Source organism: Pleurodeles waltl, chromosome 9 (assembly GCF_031143425.1).
Source record: "Pleurodeles waltl isolate 20211129_DDA chromosome 9, aPleWal1.hap1.20221129, whole genome shotgun sequence".
Lineage (NCBI taxonomy): Eukaryota > Metazoa > Chordata > Amphibia > Caudata > Salamandridae > Pleurodeles > Pleurodeles waltl.
The window spans coordinates 822291907-822311967 of record NC_090448.1 but is presented as its reverse complement, the minus strand read 5'-3'; the positions used below and the strand labels follow the sequence as shown (position 1 = coordinate 822311967).

The 20061-nt window shown below is 44.4% G+C and overlaps 1 protein-coding gene across 1 annotated transcript in view; it reads left to right on the top strand.

Moving 5' to 3' along the window:
• Positions 1-20061, top strand: part of SEL1L (SEL1L adaptor subunit of SYVN1 ubiquitin ligase) — a 299522-nt gene that overhangs the window by 234660 nt on the left and 44801 nt on the right. Inside the window, exons 19-20 of the mRNA XM_069208115.1 lie at positions 7217-7389; positions 8016-8144. Of these exons, the coding sequence (XP_069064216.1) occupies positions 7217-7389; positions 8016-8144 (302 nt within the window). The remainder of the gene's footprint in view (positions 1-7216; positions 7390-8015; positions 8145-20061) is intronic.

Genomic DNA, 20061 nt, shown 5'->3' with positions numbered 1-20061 from the left:
TCTTCAGTTAATTTGCAGCCAAGTATCCCTCCACAAAGACGGTATACTCTTGCTGTTGCGGTAAGTTTGTGGCATGATATGCAGAAAAGCAAGTTGACCCTCTTTCTGCTTCCCTTTCTCAGGTCCTCTTATTTATTCTTTCATTTTCCCTGCAGGACTGTGTGCTGGGCACCTTAAAGGGCTATCTTTATTGCACTCAGCATTTCTGTGGTTGCCAGATTAGCCATCCCTGTTCAAATCCCCTGTTGTAAAAAGATTTTTGAAATGTCTTTAACATATGTTTCTTTCTTCACCCTTTATCATGCCTTAGTGGGACCTCAGTTTCTTACTCCCATTTCTCAAGTGTGCTCCCTTTGAGCCACTATACAACTGTCCTTTCAGGCTTCTTACCATCAGAAAGGCCTTCCTAGTGGCAATAACATCTGCCCAGAAGGCCAGTGAGCTCCAGGCTTTGTCATCTAAGCTCTGGTCCATCTTCCCAGACAAACTGATTCTTAGCAATAGAGCTTCCTCTCTGCCGAAAGGTGTCCCTCCCTTTCATGTAAGCCAGTCCATATCCCTCCCTACCTTTTAAACATTGCGGCATCCCTCTAAGCAGGACGAGCGACTCCATTGATTGGACACAAAAAGAGCATTGTCATTCTACCTGGGCCGCACAAAGGGAGTTCCGGGTGAGCAAACAACTCTTTGTGGGGTATGTCGGAGCCACAAAGGTGAAGGCTGTGTAGAAACGGCCCACCTCCCAATGTGCCATCTGCATTAAAACCTGCTATGCACTAGCTACAAAGCAACCCCATGAGGGTTTGCGTGGTATTTCCAGCAGAGCTAAAGCTGCAACCATTGCATTAGCACACAGAGTTCCGGTCCTGGACATTTTCCAGACAGCAAAGTGGGCTTCTTTGCACATGTCCACCAAGCACTATTGCCTGGACATTTAAGTCCATCAGATTGGGCAATTTGCTTGTTCAGTCCTGCAGGACTTTTCATTGTGAAATCGCTTTGCAGACCCACCTCCGTGAAAGTATTGCTTGGGTATTTATTCTAAGTAAGGAATCTGTAGCTAGAATTTTTTTATTAGATGAACAATTTACTTAGCTTTAAGTGCCTTATCCGGCAGAGACTCATTCTAGCTGCAGATTCCTTGCAACCCACCCACCCTCTTCACTCTGAGAGCAGATTTCTAGGATCAAGGCTGTTTTCCTAGTTTTCCACACCAGTGGCTAGTGTATTTCATGACTCCGCACTCCTGGTTCAGAAAGTTGCAAAAAAAAAACAACCTCATAACCCTGGTGTGGTGCCTATAAAGACACCACACTTGTTGTTTCCAGCACAACAACGCCACGTGGAGCAGAACAATGCCACCGACCGGCACGCAGGATTACTCATAAAAAACATTCCGAATGCAGTTTGACGCCTGAGGATAATTCTAAGGTAAGGAATCTGAAGCTAGATAGTCTCTACCAGATAAGGTGTTACTGATTGTAAGTAATTTGTTCTTCAGGTAGATAGTGTGCAATGACCATGCTAGAGGGAGTTATAAGTGTTAGAAACACTTATACATTTATACATACTTATGTCTCTTTTGAGATACTTAGTGTTCACTTGGTTAGTTTTCAGGGATTTGCAATTCCATACTACACTATAGAGAGTCATGGAGGGCAATTGACGGTCGCCAGGCTTGCTCTTTGTGACCCCGGGGACTGTCCTTGTGACCCTGACTGAAAGGGCACAAGGCAGCATCAAGAACTGAATGCAAATAGAGCCAAGTTTACATTCTGTAAACCCCACCCTTTGTCTCACACTTCAGCAGCTAAAGAAGTGATTTTTAAAGGATATCTGGGTGGTAGACAGGGTGGGAACTCCCAGCCCTATAATTCCGCCCCTAGTCTCAACAACCTCTTCGAAGTCCAAAGGAGGGACTGAGTGTAATTAATTGCCCTCCCTTAATATGAGGTGCAGAGGGAGGAAAGGCATGTAGAATGCGTGTCTGTTATATCACTGTGCTTAAATTGGCAACTGTTCAATTTGGATGGTAAAAGTGCAACGGCCATCCAGAGCTCAGAACCTTACCTTTGGTAAATGCTTGGCCTGAGTCAGAAGAGGTTCCTCTGTTACCCAAGTTTCAGGTTAGTGAGGGTGAATTTTTTGTTTGTATGCTAATTATTTCTGATCAAGACTTTTAGCCACAGATTCCTCACATTTTGAATATTTTTTAGGCGTTAGACTGGATCCGGACTACCAGTGGCTGGCAGTGTGCATCTCTGCAGCATCACTGTTCCACTCCGGAAATGATGTGTGGAGCCTAAGTAGGCACCACTCCTGTGCACTGACATCAGTTCTTTTCTTTCTGTTCCTCCAGACGTGAATCCAGAGCGCTCTCTCATGACACCTTGATATTTTTCCAAATTCTCTGTCTACTAGGCTTGCTGCACTGTTAAAAAAAAAAAATAAAAAAAAAAATGGTTTTGAGCCCTGTAGGGACTGTCACAAATGTCTGTTGCAGATCCCCATCAGGTGTGCTGATGATGTCTGGGTTGAGTCATGACTATAAGGTCTGCAGTCACTGCACGTTGATGAACCAAAAGGCCATTTGGGACCGTTAGGTAGTACTTTACATCACCACCAAGATTGATCTAAGTCCAAGGTTCGGCACAGTGACGCTCCAGGAGTCCTCAAAGTCACTCCAAAATCCGGTCTTTGTTGTGATCCAAATCATCCAGTAAGTTCAGAAATAAGTACAAGAATTCAAATCTGGACTCAGCACTCTCCTGCCGCTCGCATTTACCTGAACAGGTGCAGGGACAGCACCATGACTCCCTGAGTCATCAGACTTTGGAGCCGATCCCACAACCAGTTCCGGCACAGCCATAGTTTACCTGGGTCAACTGTCACTCCACAACAGATCAAATAGTTCTGCTTAGCCGTGCTCCCGCTGTTCGGATCTTTTCATGCTCCCTTTAGCGTGTCTTTTGGCCCGAAGGAGCAGAGAGGACTGTCATCTGGAGGACCCCCATGGGGAGGGAGTTCACCCTCAGCATCAGTAGGACCCTCAAAGCCTGACATGGAGCCTCTTGCTTCAGTTCTACCCCGGTCTCCAGGAACAAAGTCCTCTCCGGTCCTTGGGACTTGGACACTAGTGCTGAATCCATTGACACCAGATGGGGAGATACCCTTATTACTGCCAAACTCTAAGATAGCATCAGTCCGGCCTCGACTGTAGGTGCACCCGAAGACAGTAGAGGCATCACTCCTACCAGTCGATCTGCTGTGTCACAAGGGAGTCCATGCACCTTACACTCACCTTTTGCTATGGACGTGGACAATGATCATGACGCAAGTGGTGAGTTAGCTCAGCCCTATGAAGACAACAATTCTAATGATGACTTGAAGAAGGCTAGTGATCTTGATACTGCCTCTAAAATGGGCCTTCTCTCTCTCACCAGCGCCTAACCACAGAGGGATCTGCTTCCTGATCTTTGGTAATGAATAGAGTGTCCAAAGTCCTGACCTCCTTGGATTGACAGACGTTCTGCAGGCAAGGTAGAAATCTTGCAGCTGCCTTATTGGTGACTAGGACCAGACCTTGCTCTGGCCTCCAGTCAACAGACAAATTGCAAGACTCCATCCCACTTTGCTGGGCAACCCTGCCTTCTTCTCTCAGCACGTTTCCCCCGGATGTTTAGTGGTGCAAGCCACCATGAGCAGATCTAACTCCAAAATATTTGTTAGTATCCTGACTTTATGATCTGCTTCCATGGACGCTATTCACAAGCCCTTTGAGGCTCAGTGGTTAGTACCCAATTATGCAGCTTCTTAGAATTCAGCTCTTTCATTGGTGACTCCTTGTCTGGGTTCAGGCCGAGTCATGGAACTGAATCTTCTCTTTTGGCCACCACAGAACAAATATGATCTATACTCGGTGCAGATGGGTCTGCTGCCCTCGTCGTACTCAGTCTCTCCTCAGCTTTTGATAGTCTTCCATTCAATTCTGCTAAAACATCTTCACAACCTTGGCTGTCACAACTTCTTCCACAGATTGCTTCCTTTCTTTCAGACAGTACTCAATTGCTCTTGCTTCCTCCCTGCCACTCAGCCACCTTTCCACTCTAACACCATTAACCTCAGGGCCCTTTGGTCTGCCCTGTTTTATTTAACATCTACATGACCCTTCTCGACCACCTAGTGATCTTTCGGTTTCTGTGTACATTTCCATGCCCATGACACCTAACTCATCATCCCCATTGGTGCCAATCTGTCATCTAACCAGCAACATTTCAAAGCCTTCCTCTCTGCAGTTTCCACCTGGATATGTACAGTATGTGTCTAAAACTTATTTCCAATAAAGCAGAATGTTTTCAGGAAAGTCAGCCTTGTGGGAAACTCAAGCCAGTGGACACCCAAATCAGACCCCACCCCCCACTCCTGCTACAACAGTCAAAAACTTGGACATCAAACTTGACCATGATGTTTTATTCAAATTTCTATGGTTGCTGACAACTCTTTGACAATCCTAAAATCTTTAGGGAAAATGTTGGACTCCTTGCCTTGACTATGGCATGACCTTCTCTTTGGGTTTACCCAAATATTCTTCAAACTGTTCAAAACCCAGCAGCCACACTAGTCCTTAAACTACCTAGACACCAGTCTGTCTCCCCTCATATCGAAACACTTTATTGGATCAAATTCAAAACGCTTAGGATCACTTACAGAGCTCTCACCAAGACAGGATCCAGCTACCTTCTGAAGCTGGTCCTGCATTACTTGCTGACCAGTGAGCTCTGATCTGAGGATGCTCACTTAATTAAAATCCCCTGCATTCATTGTGTCAGGATCAGAAACTGGTCCTTTGTCTACCTCAGAGCCAAACCTGGCTATTCCCTACCACTTTTTTTTCTGCATGGCAACTTCATTTCCCAATCAGATGAAAACATATCTGTTTTCTACCTGCTAAAGTGTACTACTTATTATTATATTGTCTCAGTGCAAAAGTAGTGTTTTACAAATTGTTAATTCATTCACTACCTGTTTGCTTTTAAGATATAATGTACATCAAAAAATGAAACCAATGTACTGCTAAACTGTAATAACATATTTATTCATGTGAAAATCTTTTCGCATTAATAAATGTTATTGCAGTTTAGCAATATATTGATTTCATTTTGTTATGTACATGTCAGCTGGATAGATGGCGAAATCCAAGCCTTGCTACAATTCAATCCTGATAGGAGTCTTAGTATAATCAAAGGGGCTGTTAACCACAGTTCTGGTCCCGTGAGAACATGACCTTAATGTGTCACCTCACAGGCACCAAAAGGGACACTGAGCACTTTTTTCATTTTTTGAAGGGCTAATAAATTATGAGGTATCTCATTCTTTGGACAATTAGATATTTTATGAGTCCACAACGCCAGGATTCAAGAAGTTTTAGTCAAACTGGCAATTTTACAGTGTGATTGGCATGCAAGAGACTTCAACAGTATTGTATAGAAACTTAATTATTTGTTAAGCAATTTTACACCTTGCTGTCTTAGACAAGTTATCATTTCTTTGAGGTGAAGATTGGTTACTAGGGAACTGACATTTTTGCCCTTTCTCAAAACAAGTAAAATGTCAACAGTCTAGGAACAGAGGATGACTATGAGAATGGTACATAGTATTTCCTCCTATTTTTGAGGGTGTCTGATGAGCTGACATTCTAGTCTATCATCCATTGTAGGTCTCTAAATAATGATTTTGAACATGCACCATTGGTGATATTCCCTCCTACTCATAAATGTAATGCCGCCTCATTTTGTGCCAGTGCTCCTGATATGGCTGGTAGGAAGTAAAATCCTCCTCAATCGGTAGTGCCTCTTTTCTTTAAGGATGGAATGATCGTCCTGTGCATCAGAGGCTGGAAAGAAGGCTCCTGAGGCCATTGTGTTAGAAAGAGTAATTCTGCAAGAGGAGCTTGTCTTGGTGAAAGCAACTGAGGTTCCATTGTGGGCAGTTATTGGGGTCATAATGGTGTCACAGACAGACCCATTGGCTAATTTGAAAACCTCAAACCCAGAGTCCTTCATTGATGGTCTCTGAATAATGATGAAGGAACGTGCACCATTGGGGATATTCCCCCTACACATAGCACAGCTTGTAATTGTAATGCTGCCTCATTTTGTGTGGGTGCTCCTGATATGGCTGTTAGGGAATAACATTTTCCTCCTTGCAACATTGGTCTTCTGTTTTCATTAATATGACAGGTTCTTCTTAATAATCAGGGATTTGACAGTATACATTTACGCAGGGTGGACTGGAGGCCTGGCCATCAGTGCATTAATCCTCAGATTCCTGTCTGTCCAGCAGTTTGCATAGTGGCTTTGGCAGCACCTTGCTTGATTTTGAGTGTGTGAGCAGCAGTACGGACAGAGAGCCCTTCTCTGAAATTATGGTAATCCTGGTAGATCTAGTTAGGACCTTGTCAGTTGGAACGTCATCAGTGGCATGTTGATTGATGGTGCTGTCCTCTACAGTGTCCTCTTTGACAGTGAGATTGTCATGGGCTGTAGGAGAGGTGAGGATGGAAACAGAGTTAATTTGCACTGCTCCCTTGACGTTAGACATTAGTGGTCCACAGACTGCTGTTTAGACAGGAAACTTTTGGTAGCAAATGGCAACTCCTGAAATAGAATACACATTTGGGTTTTTCTTTTTGGCCTTCTTTAAGATTATCTGATGTGGCTGTTAGGATAATGAAGGCACCTTGTCATAAACAGTCTTTGCAGAATATCTCTGCTCAATATGCTGTCATTGGGACATTTTAAGCACTTGAGCACTGTGAAACTCATCCTCTCAGGAGAGGCATTCTAAGCTTACACCTCTGAAGCCACAAAACAGTCCACCATCTCCGTCCTTCTGTTTTTTTTTTTGTTGTTGAAACTATTGTGCATATCTTGCAGCCTGGCTTTCTGGGCTGAAAATAAGCAGTGAACAAAATCCTTTTGAGGATTCTCGCATAGACACTTAATTTACCATAACAACCTCAAGGCCTGAAGAAACAATTTTTGTATGACTTTGATGTAACTTCTCCATGCTTTTGAGACAACCCCTGGGTCTTTGTGGTGGGAGGGAGTGACGAGGATAAAGCACCCCAAAAAGTAAATCCTGCTTTACCCGCAAAGATGCATTTGCAGTGTAGTTTGAATATATAATAATTTGCTCTGCCTTGGTTTAATCACAGGTTACACCGTGGCAAGGATAAAACTTGGAGATTACCATTTCTATGGCTTGGGTACAGATGTTGATTATGAGACTGCCTCTATCCATTATCGCCTGGCATCGGAGCAGCAGCATAGTGCTCAAGCCATGTTTAATCTTGGATATATGCATGAAAAAGGATTGGGCATCAAGCAGGTAAGTGTTTCTCAAATGTCTGAGGACCAAACCGCTATATCACCTGCCAGAATAGTCTTTAACATTGGCCAAAAAGTTTCAAAATATGTATTTGGTTAAAACAAAGTCCTTCTTGCCTGATCACAGTTAAGTTGAATAAATGATGAGGCATCAATACCATCCTGTTAATTACATGCAAGTAAATTCTCTGTAAATATTTTTAGACAAAGACCAGCTTCAGTCTTAGGTACAACGAATATGTGCTTTTAGATATAAGTAGGTTTTGTTTCCGCAGTTGTGTAAGTCAGAATTGTGGGAGACCACTTGTGTGGTATACAATTGTTTCCTGTTTCTATATGCTTCTCCTGCTGGCAATTATAGTGTCTAATGGCAACTACTTTGACTTCAGCTTGGTATCTGAATAATACTGTTTTGTCAATGCTTTGCTAATTTATACAGGTCAATAGCTTCATTCAGTTTCTTAAATTTAAACCGATGCTCAGCGGGACGTTTCTTGTTATAGAGTAGCTATATATTAGTGAGTCAAAAAAGAAAGGCATCTCCCAAGCTCATCTTATTTGCATTTTCTGGTTCTTTTGGGTTAATCTTTTACTTGCTTTATGTTTTTCTCAATTGAACTATTGCAGGACATTCACCTTGCCAAACGCTTCTACGATATGGCAGCTGAAGCAAGCCCAGATGCACAAGTTCCAGTCTTCCTTGCACTTTGTAAGCTTGGGATGGTCTATTCCCTGCAATACTTACAGGAAGCCAATGTGAGTAACTATCTCTGATGCACCAGAAATTTCATGTCTGCATCTGACTTGCTGACTCTACATCTTAAGTAGACAGGTGTTATATTTTTGTTGGGGAAATACCCAGAAAAACCACATTTAAAAAAAAATATTGCTCCTATTCTAATTGTACCACTGTTCACTCCCGAACCTTCAGATTACCCTTACCACCAGCTTATGCCACTTTCCATTCCAACACCTTAATTTTAGCGTGCGTGTGTGTAGAGGTTCTGAATGTACTCGCACAAAACTGTAGAAATTCAGCAGCTATAGTTAGTTATTTCAAGTAGCTGTAACTCGCGGCCCCCCATGCACAGTTTTTCTTCAATATTTTGACTGCTAATGTTTCATTTATATTTATAATAATAATGATGTTATAGAAGTTGTCTTGAGTGCTGTAATATCTGGGGTAATTAGCAGTGCATGGCTAGGGTGCGGGTTATAGTTACCTTAGAGCGTGAGTTATAGTTAATAAAAACAGGCAATATGACAACAATGTATTTATCTGAAGAAACGGAGGGAACACATTCATCTTAATTGTCCCTTCTAGCCCAAACAATATGGAAATGGGCAATTCACAATCCGATTTAGTTGCTAGCGGAATACACCCCAGGGATACAGAACCAGCTAGCCCACCTACTAAGCAGGACACAACAAATACATGAAGGGGAAATTCACTCGCAAGTACTTCAACAGTACTTTCAAATGTGGGCAACACCAGGCATAGACTTTTTCGTAACAAGCGAAAATGCAAAATGCCAAAACCTCTCATCCAGACACCCACACCCTCTGTCCAAGGGCAATGCTGCATGGATCAACTGGTCATGGATTTTTGCTTATGCTTTTCCCCCTCTCCCATTAGTTCAATTTCTGGTTGTCAAACTGCGTCACACCTATCACCATGATACTCATAGCACCCACGTGGGCACGACAACACTGGTACACAACACTCCTAGATCTCTCAGTGGTACCCCATCGCAAACTTCCAAACTGACCAGATCTGTTAACACAGAACAAGGGTCAAATCAGGCATCCCAATCCCAGTGTACTCAACTTAGCGATTAGGCTCCTGAAGTCGTAGAGTTTGGATATTTACACCTTCCATTAGAATGTATGGAAGTTCTAAAACAAGCACGCAAACCTACAACTAGACAATGCTATGCTAACAAGTGGAAACGGTTTGTTTACTACTGTCAGCCCAAAAATATAGACCCACTTAAAGCATCAATACAAGATATTGTATGTTACCTTCTTCATTTACAAAAAGCAAATTTTGCTTTTTCCTCAATTAAAATTCATCTCACTGCTATGGCAGCGTACTTACAACCCATACAACATACATCTCTCTTCAGAGTCCCTGTCATAAAAGCTTTTATGGAAGGACTTAAATGTATTATTCCACCAAGAACCCCACCAGTTCTTGCATGGAATCTCAATATTGTACTCACAAGATTAATGGGACCACCTTCGAGCCCATGCATTCATGTGAATTTCTCACTTGGAAAGTTGCTTTCTTAGTAGCAGTTAATTCATTGAGAAGAGTGAATGGAAAAACAAGCATTCACTCTGGAGGAACCATTTTTCCAAGTGCACAAACATAAATTTGCACTTAAGACAAATCTGAAATTGTTGCCAAAAGTAGTTTATCCTTTTCACATTAACCAATCAGTGGAATTACCAGTCTTTTTCCCACAGCCAGACTCAACTGCTGAAAGAGCTCTTCACACTCTTGACCTTAAAAGTAATGTACTATGTTGATAGAACAAAAGAGTTTAGAAAAACTAAACAGCTTTTTGTGGCTTTCCAACTGCCACATAAAATAAATCCTATCTCCAAACAAGGATTAGCTAGATGGATTGTAAGATGTATTCAAACATGTTACATTAAAGCAAAAAGGCAACTTTTGATAACTCCTAAAGCAAATTCCACTAGTTAAAAAGGTGCTTCCATGGCATTTTTCGGAAACATACCAATGGCAGACATATGCAAAGCTGCCACATGGTCCACACCACATACATTCACAAAACATTGCTGTGTGGATGTATTTTCAAAGCAACAGGCCAGTGTTGGTCAAGCAGTACTTAAAACACTATTTCAAACCACTTCAATCCCTACAGGCTAGCCACCACTTTATTTGGAGAAGGACTGCTTTTTTGTCTATGCACAGCATGGGTATCCTGCAGCTACAAATGCCATTGAACGGAAAATGTCACTTACCCAGTGTACATCTGTTCATGGCATGTAGTGCTGCAGATTCACATGCACCCTACCTCCTCACCGGAAGCCTGTAGCTGTTGTAGTACTTATTTGTACATATATATATATATATATATATATATATATATATATATATATATATTCAATGGCATGTGTAGCTGCAAATACACATGCTGTGCATATCCCGCCATCTAGTGTTGGGCTCGGAGTGTTACAAGTTGTTTTTCTTCGAAGAAGTCTTTTCGAGTCACGAGATTGAGGGACTCCTCCCATTTCGGCTCCATTGCGCATGGGCATCGACTCCATCGTAGATTGTTTTCTTTCCGCCATCGGGTTCGGACGCGTTCCTTTTCGCTCTGTGTTTCTGTTCGGAAAGTTAGTTAAATCTCTGGAAATTCGACGGTATTGTTTGCGTTCGGTATCGGGTTAGTTAACGCAGATTGACACCGAATCAAAGAAGAGCTCCGGTAGCCCTTCGGGGCGTCTATCCCCCGGCGGGCCTGGTCGGTCCGACCGCGTGAGTCTTCAAGGCGAATGGAACGGACCCCATTCCGCTTCTGCCCCGAATGCCACAACAAGTATCCTTACACAGATCAACATCTGGTCTGTAATTAGTGTTTGTCCCCCGAACACAAAGAGGATACCTGCGAGGCCTGTCGGGCATTTCGGTCGAAGAAAACGCTTCGGGACTGGAGAGCACAAAGGCTTCAAATGGCATCGGCGACGTCAGGACACCACGACGTGGAAGAAGAGGAGACTTTCTCCATTGCTGACTCGGACGAGCCCGAAACGGAGCAGACGCCGAAAACCGTGAGTAAACCAGCCCTGGCCAAAACTCGTGCCAAAATCATGAAGGCCCAGGGGATGCCACCGCCGGCAGGCCATGGCTTAACCCGTAAAATCGAAGACCATCCATCGGCACCGAAAAAGGGCACACACGTGTCGAAGTCATCCGACTCCTGTCGAGATCCCGGCACAGAGTATACTCGACACCGAGAACCTGGCTCCGACCAGACTCAATACCGGCTCCGAGCTAAATCGGCACCGAGAGATCGGCACACCGAAACCGAAAAAAGTGGCTTCGGAGCCAAAAAAGACTGTAGAAAAAGTTTCGGTACCGAAACACCCAGCTTCGGAGCCGAAAACAAGCTCCTAATCCGAAGAACAAGGCCTTTCAGCACAACTACAAGGCCATAAATTTGGACAAGAGCTAGAAGCGGGGGAGCCAGATTATACACAAAGAAGGCTCCATATTCAAAATGAAACAGGGAAAATAAGAACTCTCCCTCCTATAAGGATGAAAAGGAAACTTGCTTTCCAAGACAAAGAAAAACAACCACAAGCAAAAGTGGCAAAAGCAGTAACTCCACCTCGCTCTTCGCCACAACCATCACCACACCACTCACCGCAACTGTCACCAATTGCAACCCCCCCATGATGCATTCTCCAACGCACACCGGGATGAGCCAGGATGACCCAGATGCGTGGGATCTATATGATGCGCCAGTATCAGACAATAGTCCAGACTGCTACCCAGCAAGACCATCACCACCTGAAGACAGTACTGCCTACACGCAAGTGGTGTCCAGAGCAGAGGCTTTTCACAATGTGGCACTGCACGCTGAACCCATTGAGGATGACTTTTTATTTAATACTTTGTCGTCCACACACAGTCAGTACCAAAGTCTTCCAATGTTACCAGGGATGTTGAAACACGCAAAACAAGTATTTCAAGAGCCCGTCAAAGGCAGAGCCATCACACCTTGGGTGGAGAAAAAGTACAAGCCGCCTCCTACAGACCCTGTGTACATCACGCAACAACTGACACCTGACTCAGTAGTAGTAGGCGCAGCACCACCCGACAAAGAAAGTCGAAAGTTTGATGCAGCGGGGAAAAGAGTTGCAGCACAAGCGGCCAATCAATGGCGCATTGCCTATTCCCAAGCTTTATTGTCAAGATATGACAGAGCTCATTGGGATGAAATGCAGCACTTTATAGAACATCTGCCCAAGGAGTTCCAAAAGCGTGCACAACAAGTGGTGGAAGAGGGCCAAAGTATCTCGAACAATCAGATACGATCGGTAATGGATGCAGCGGACACAGCCGCAAGAACTGTGAATACAGTGGTCACTATTCGGAGACACGCATGGCTACGCACCTCCGGGTTTAAGCCAGAAATCCAACAGGCTGTGCTTAATATGCCTTTTAATGGACAGCAGTTGTTTGGGCCGGAGGTGGACACAGCTATAGAGAAGCTAAAGAAGGACACTGATATGGCCAAGGCCATGGGCGCGCTCTACTCCCTCACAGAGCAGAGGCACATTTAGGAAGACACAATTTAGAGGGGGGTTTCGGGCCCAAAGCACAGAACCCTCAACCTCACAAACCAGACCCACATACCAGGGCCAGTATCAAAGAGGAGGCTTTTGAGGACAATACAGAGGTGGACAGTTCCCTAAAACTAGAGGAAAGTTCCAAAGCCCAAAAACACCTCAAACTAAACAGTGACTTCAGTGTCACAAATCCCCAACACATAACACCAGTGGGGGGGAGAACCACAGATTATTACAAAAATTGGGAGGAAATAACAACAGACTCGTGGGTCCTAGCCATTATCCAACATGGTTATTGCATAGAATTCATACAATTACCACCAAATGTGCCTCCAAGAACACACAACATGTCCAAACAGCACTTGGATCTATTACAACTAGAAGTCCAAGCGTTGTTACAAAAAGACGCAATAGAACTGGCACCCAACCATCAGAAAGGAACAGGTGTTTATTCCCTGTATTTTCTAATACCCAAAAAGGACCAAACTCTGAGACCCATCTTAGATCTCAGAACACTAAATCTTTACATCAAATCAGATCACTTTCACATGGTGACACTTCAAGACGTAATCCCCTTGCTCAAACAACAAGACTACATGTCAACATTAGATCTCAAGGATGCGTACTTCCATATACCCATACATCCTTCACACAGGAAATACTTAAGGTTTGTAATCCAAGGAGTACATTACCAATTCAAAGTGTTACCATTCGGGATAACAACAGCTCCAAGAGTATTCACAAAATGCCTTGCAGTAGTATCTGCTCATATCAGGAGACAGCACATACACGTATTCCCTTACTTAGACGATTGGTTAATAATAACCAGCACTCCGCAACAGTGTCTTCTATACTCAAAATAAGTCATAGAAAGCCTTCACAAGTTAGGGTTCTCTATAAACTACCAAAAATCACATCTACAACCGTGTCAAATACAACAATACTTAGGAGCAACAATCAACACACAGAAAGGGATTGCCACTCCAAGTCCACAAAGGGTACAAGCATTCCAAAATGTAATACTAAACATGCACCCAAACCAACACTATCAAGTGAGGTTTGTGATGAAACTTCTAGGCATGATGTCTTCATGCATAGCCATTGTCCCAAACGCAAGACTACACATGCGGCCATTACAACAGTGCCTAGCAACACAATGGACACAAGCACAGGGTCAACTTCAAGATCTAGTGTTGATAGACCACCAAACACACTCCTCACTTCAATGGTGGAATCCTATAAATGTAAACCAAGAGCGGCCATTCCAAGACCCTGTGCCTCAATCCGTGATCACAACAGATGCATCCATGGTAGGGTAAGGGGGGCACACCACAACCAACTCCGCATACAGGGACAATGGGACGCTCAACAAAGCCAACTTCATATCAATCATCTAGAACTGCTAGCAGTGTTTCTAGCATGGAAAGCATTCCAACCGCTAATAGCCCACAAACGCATTCTTGTCAGACAACATGACAATAATGTATTACCTAAACAAACAGGGAGGGACACACTCATCACAGCTGTGTCTCTTAGCACAAAAGATTTGGCATTGGGCGATTCATAATCCCATTCGCCTAATAGCACAGTACATCCCAGGAATTCAAAACCAGTTAGCCGACAATCTCAGTCGAGATCACCAACAAACCCACGAATGGGAAATTCATCCCCAGATACTACAAACTTACTTTCGCAGCTGGGGAACACCACAAATAGACCTATTCGCAACAAAACAAAATGCAAAATGCCTAAACTTTGCGTCCAGGTATCCACACCCTCACTCCAAGGGCAATGCGTTATGGATGAGTTGGTCAGGAATATTTGCTTACGCTTTTCCCCCTCTCCCACTCCTTCCGTATCTAGTAAACAAATTGAGTCAAAATAAACTCAAACTAATACTAATAGCACCAACTTGGGCTCGCCAAACATGGTTCACAACACTACTAGATCTGTCAGTAGTACCTCATATCAAACTACCAAAAAGACCAGCTCTGTTAACTCAACACAAACAACAGATCAGACACCCGAATCCAGCATCGCTCAATTTAGCAATCTGGCTCCTGAAGTCTTAGAATTTGGACATTTAGACCTTACACAAGAATGTATGGAGGTCATTAAACAAGCTAGGAAACCTACTACAAGACATTGTTACGCAAATAAATGGAAAAGATTTGTTTATTACTGCCATAATAATCAAATTCAACCACTACATGCGTCCACAAAAAACATTGTAAGCTACTTATTACACTTACAAAAATCGAAGCTAGCTTTTTCCTCCATTAAAATACATCTCACAGCAATATCTGCCTATTTGCAGATTACACATTCAACATCAATCTTTAGAATCCCAGTCATCAAAGCATTTATGGAGGGTCTAAAGAGAATCATACCCCCGAGAACACCACCAGTTCCCTCATGGAACCTCAATATTGTATTAACACGACTCATGGGACCACCATTTGAACCCATGCACTCTTGTGAGATGCAATACTTAACCTGGAAAGTAGCCTTCCTAATAGCTATCACATCTCTTAGAAGAGTAAGTGAAATACAAGCATTCACTATACAAGAACCCTTTATACAAATACACAAACATAAAGTGGTTCTACGCACAAATCCCAAATTGTTACCAAAGTTATATCACTGTTCCACCTAAACCAAACAGTGGAACTCCCAGTCTTTTTGACAGAAATCTGTAAGGCAGCCACATGGTCTACGCCTCATACATTAACAAAACATTACTGTGTAGATGTGTTAACACCACAACAAGCCACAGTAGGACAGGCAGTATTACGAACATTATTTCAAGCAACTTCAACTCCTACAGGCTAAGCCACCGCTTTTGGGGAGATTGCTGCTTACTAGTCTATGCACAGCATGTGTATCTGCAGCTACACATGCCATCGAACGGAAAATGTCACTAACCCAGTGTACATCTGTTCATGGCATGGGACGCTGCAGATTCGCATGCGCCCTCCCGCCTCCCCGGGAGCCTGTAGCCGTTATAAGTTGATGAGAATTGTATCTTATATGTTGAAAGAACTTGTACATTTGTAAATTTGTAAATATATATCACTTTTAGACACATTATGTACATACATACTTACTCCATTGCATGGGCACCTTTACTATATACACAACTCCTACGTCACCCTCTGCGAGGAAAAAACAATCTAAGATGGAGTCGACGCCCATGCGCAATTGAGCCGAAAGGGGAGGAGTCCCTCGGTCTCGTGACTCGAAAATACTTCTTAGAAGAAAAACAACTTGTAACTCCGAGCCCAACACTAGATGGCAGGATAATGCACAGCATGTGAATCTGCAGCGTCCCATGCCATGAACAGATGTACACTGGGTAAGTGACATTTTCCATATTTATATGTTCGATGGCATGTGTAGCTGCAGATACACATGCTGCGCATATGTCTGCCATCTAGTGTTGGGCTCGGAGTGTTACAAGTTGTTTTTCTTCGAAGAAGTCTTTTCAAAGCAAGGGATCGAGTGACTCCTCCTCTTCGGCTCCATTGCGCATGGACATCGACTCCATCTTAGATTGTTGTAGGAAGTTGGCTCTGTATGTACTATTTCAAAGTAAGAAATAGCATGCACAGAGTCCAAGGGTTCCCCTTAGAGGTAAGATAGTGGCAAAAAGAGATCATTCTAATGCTCTATTTTGTGGTAGTGTGGTCGAGCAGTAGGCTTATCAGAGGGTAGTGTTAAGCATTTGTTGTACACACACAGGCAATAAATGAGGAACACACACTCAGAGACAATTCCAGGCCATTAGGTTTTTGTATAGAAAAATATATTTTCTTAGTTTATTTTAAGAACCACAGGTTCAAGATTTACAAACAATACTTTAAATGAAAGGTACTTCACTTAGGAACTTTAGGCACTTTGAATTAGCAAAATAGCATATACAGTTTTCACACAAATGACATATAGCTATTTTAAAAATAGACACAGTGCAATTTTCAACAGTTCCTGGGGGAGGTAAGTGTTTGTTATTTTTTGCAGGTAAGTAAACCACCTACGGGGTTCAAAGTTGGGTCCAAGGTAGCCTACCGTTGGGGGTTCAGGGCAACCCCAAAGTTACCACACCAGCAGCTCAGGGCCGGTCAGGTGCAGAGGTCAAAGTGGTGCGCAAAACGCATAGGCTTCAATGGAGAAGGGGGTGCCCCGGTTCCAGTCTGCGCAGGTAAGTACCCACGTCTTCGGAGGGCAGACCAGGGGGGTTTTGTAGGGCACCGGGGGGGACACAAGTCAGCACAAAAAGTCAACCTCAGCGGCACGGGGGTGGCCGGGTGCAGTGTGCAAACAGGCGTCGGGTTCGCAATAGGTTTCAATGGGAGACCAAGGGGTCTCATCAGCGATGCAGGCAAGGGGGGGGGGCTTCCTCGGGGTAGCCACCACCTGGGCAAGGGAGAGGGCCACCTGGGGGTCGCTCCTACACTGGAGGTCGGATCCTTCAGGTCCTGGGGGCTGCGGGTGCAGTGTCTTTACCAGGCGTTGGGTCTTTGAAGCAGGCAGTCGCGGTCAGGGTGAGCCTCGGGATTCCCTCTGCAGGCGTCGCTGTGGGGGCTCAGGGGGTCAACTCTGGCTACTCACGGTCTCGTAGTCGCTGGGGAGTCCTCCCTGTGGTGTTTGTTCTCCACAAGTCGAGCCGGGGGCGTCGGGTGCAGAGTGCAAGGTCTCACGCTTCCGGCGGGAAACGTGTCTTGTTTCAAAGTTGCTTCTTTGTTGCAAAGTTGCAGTCTTTGTGAAACAGAGCCGCTGTCCTCGGGAGTTGTTGGTCCTTCTAGATGCAGGGTAGTCCTCTGAGGCTTCAGAGGTCGCTGGACCCTGTGGAACGCATCGCTGGAGCAGTGTCTTTAGAAGTGGGGAGACAGGCCGGTAGAGCTGGGGCCAAAGCACTTGGTGTCTCCGTCTTCTCTGCAGGTTTTTCAGCTCAGCAGTCCTTCTTCGTCTGAGGTTGCAGGAATCTATCTTGCTGTGTTCTGGGAGCCCCTAAATACTCGATTTAGGGGTGTGTTTAGGTCTGGGGGTTAGTAGCCAATGGCTACTAGCCCTGAGGGTGGCTACACCCTCTCTGTGCCTCCTCCCTGAGGGGAGCGGGGCACATTCCTATCCCTATTGGGGGAATCCTCCATCTGCAAGATGGAGGATTTCTAAAAATCAGTCACCTCAGCTCAGGACACCTTAGGGGCTGTCCTGACTGGCCAGTGAATCCTCCTTGTTTTTCTCATTATCTCCTCCGGCCTTGCCACCAAAAGTGGGGCTGTGGCCGGAGGGGGCGGGCAACTCCACTAGCTGGAGTGCCCTGGGGTGCTGTAACAAAGGGGGTGAGCCTTTGAGGCTCACCGCCAGGTGTTACAGTTCCTGCAGGGGGAGGTGAGAAGCATCTCCACCCAGTACAGGCTTTGTTACTAGCCACAGAGTGACAAAGGCACTCTCCCCATGTGGCCAACAACATGTCTGGTGTGTGGCAGCCTGCTACAACTAGTCAGCCTACACGGGTAGTCGGTTAAGGTTTCAGGGGGCACCTCTAAGGTGCCCTCTGGGGTGTATGTTACAATAAAATGTACACTGGCATCAGTGTGCATTTATTGTGCTGAGAAGTTTGATACCAAACTTCACAGTTTTCAGTGTATCCATTATGGTGCTGTGGAGTTCGTGCATGACAGACACCAGACCATATACTCTTATGGCTACCCTGCGCTTACAATGTCTAAGGTTTTGCTTAGACACTGAAGGGGCATAGTGCTCATGCACTTATGCCCTCACCTATGGTATAGTGCACCCTGCCTTAGGGCTGTAAGGCCTGCTAGAGGGGTGACTTATCTATATTTCATAGGCAGTGTGAGGTTGGCATGGCACCCTGAGGGTAGTGCCATGTCGACTTAGTCATTTTATCCCCACTAGCACACTGAAAATTGCACTGTCTAGTTTTAAAATAGCTATATGTCATTTATGTGAAAACTGTATATGCTATTTTGCTAATTCAAAGTTCCTAAAGTACCTACCTGAAATACCTTTCATTTGAAGTATTACTTCTAAATCTTGAACCTGTGGTTCTTAAAATAAAGTAAGAAAATATATTTTTCTATACAAAAACCTATTGGCCTGGAATTGTCTCAGAGTGTGTGTTCCTCATTTATTGCCTGTGTGTGTACAACAAAACACTACTCCTCTGATAAGTCTACTGCTCGACCACACTACCACAAAATAGAGCATTAGAATTAACTCTTTTTGCCACTATCTTACCTCTAAGGGGAACCCTTGGACTCTGTGCATACTATTCCTTACTTTGAAATAGTGCATACAGCGCCAACTTCCTACAACCACTGAGGAACATTCACAAATGGAGGCAATGGATGGAAGGCAAGCCAGGATTCACATCCATAAAGAGACTAGCAGAATTTTAACAGCACCTCCTCCAAAACCAGAGAGGAAATTAGCCTTTCAAGAGGAATTGGACACTGCTCAGCCTCCAGCTAAAGTGCCAAGAACAAAGGAGAACCCTCCACCTCCTCAATTTTCTCCTCTCCAGTCTCCTCCTCACTCACTTATCTCTCCCCCTACTAGTCCTACACCTATGCAGTCACCAGCACACTCATTCGATTCGCAGCAGGACAATGTGGATCCATGGGATCTTTATGATCCAGACCCCATTCCGGACAACAACCCAGATTGCTATTCCTCTAAGCCTTCACCACCAGAGGATAGTACAGGCTACACTCAAGTCATAGCTAGGGGGGCACCCTATCACAATGTCGCCATGCACACTGAAGCATTAGAGGATGACTTCCTTTTTAATACACTCTCCTCTACACATGCAACTTATGAGTCGCTTCCCATGCTCCTCGGCATGTTAAAACATGCTGACCAAATATTCAAGGAGCCAGTAAAAACAAGAATAATTTCTCCTAGGGTGGAGAAAAAATATAAGCCACCTCCTTCTGATCCTGTCTTTATCACCCAACAGTTACCTCCAGACTCCGTAGTCGTAAGCGCAGCCAGAAAAAGAGCAAACTCTCAATCATCAGGTGATGCACACCCACCAGACAAGGTAGGAAGTTTGATGCTGCGGGAAAAGGGTGGCATCTCAGGCAGCCAACAAGTGGAGGATAGCCAACTCTCAGGCATTGTTGGCTAGATACGACAGGGCCTACTGGGATGAGATGAAAGACATAATCCAACATCTACCCAAGGAACAGCAAAAGAGGGCACAACAAATAGTAGAGGAAGGGCAAGCCATCACCAATAATCAGATCAGCCCTAGACTCTGCAGATACAGCAGCCAGAACCATCAACACTGCTGTAACCATAAGAAGACATGCATGGCTTA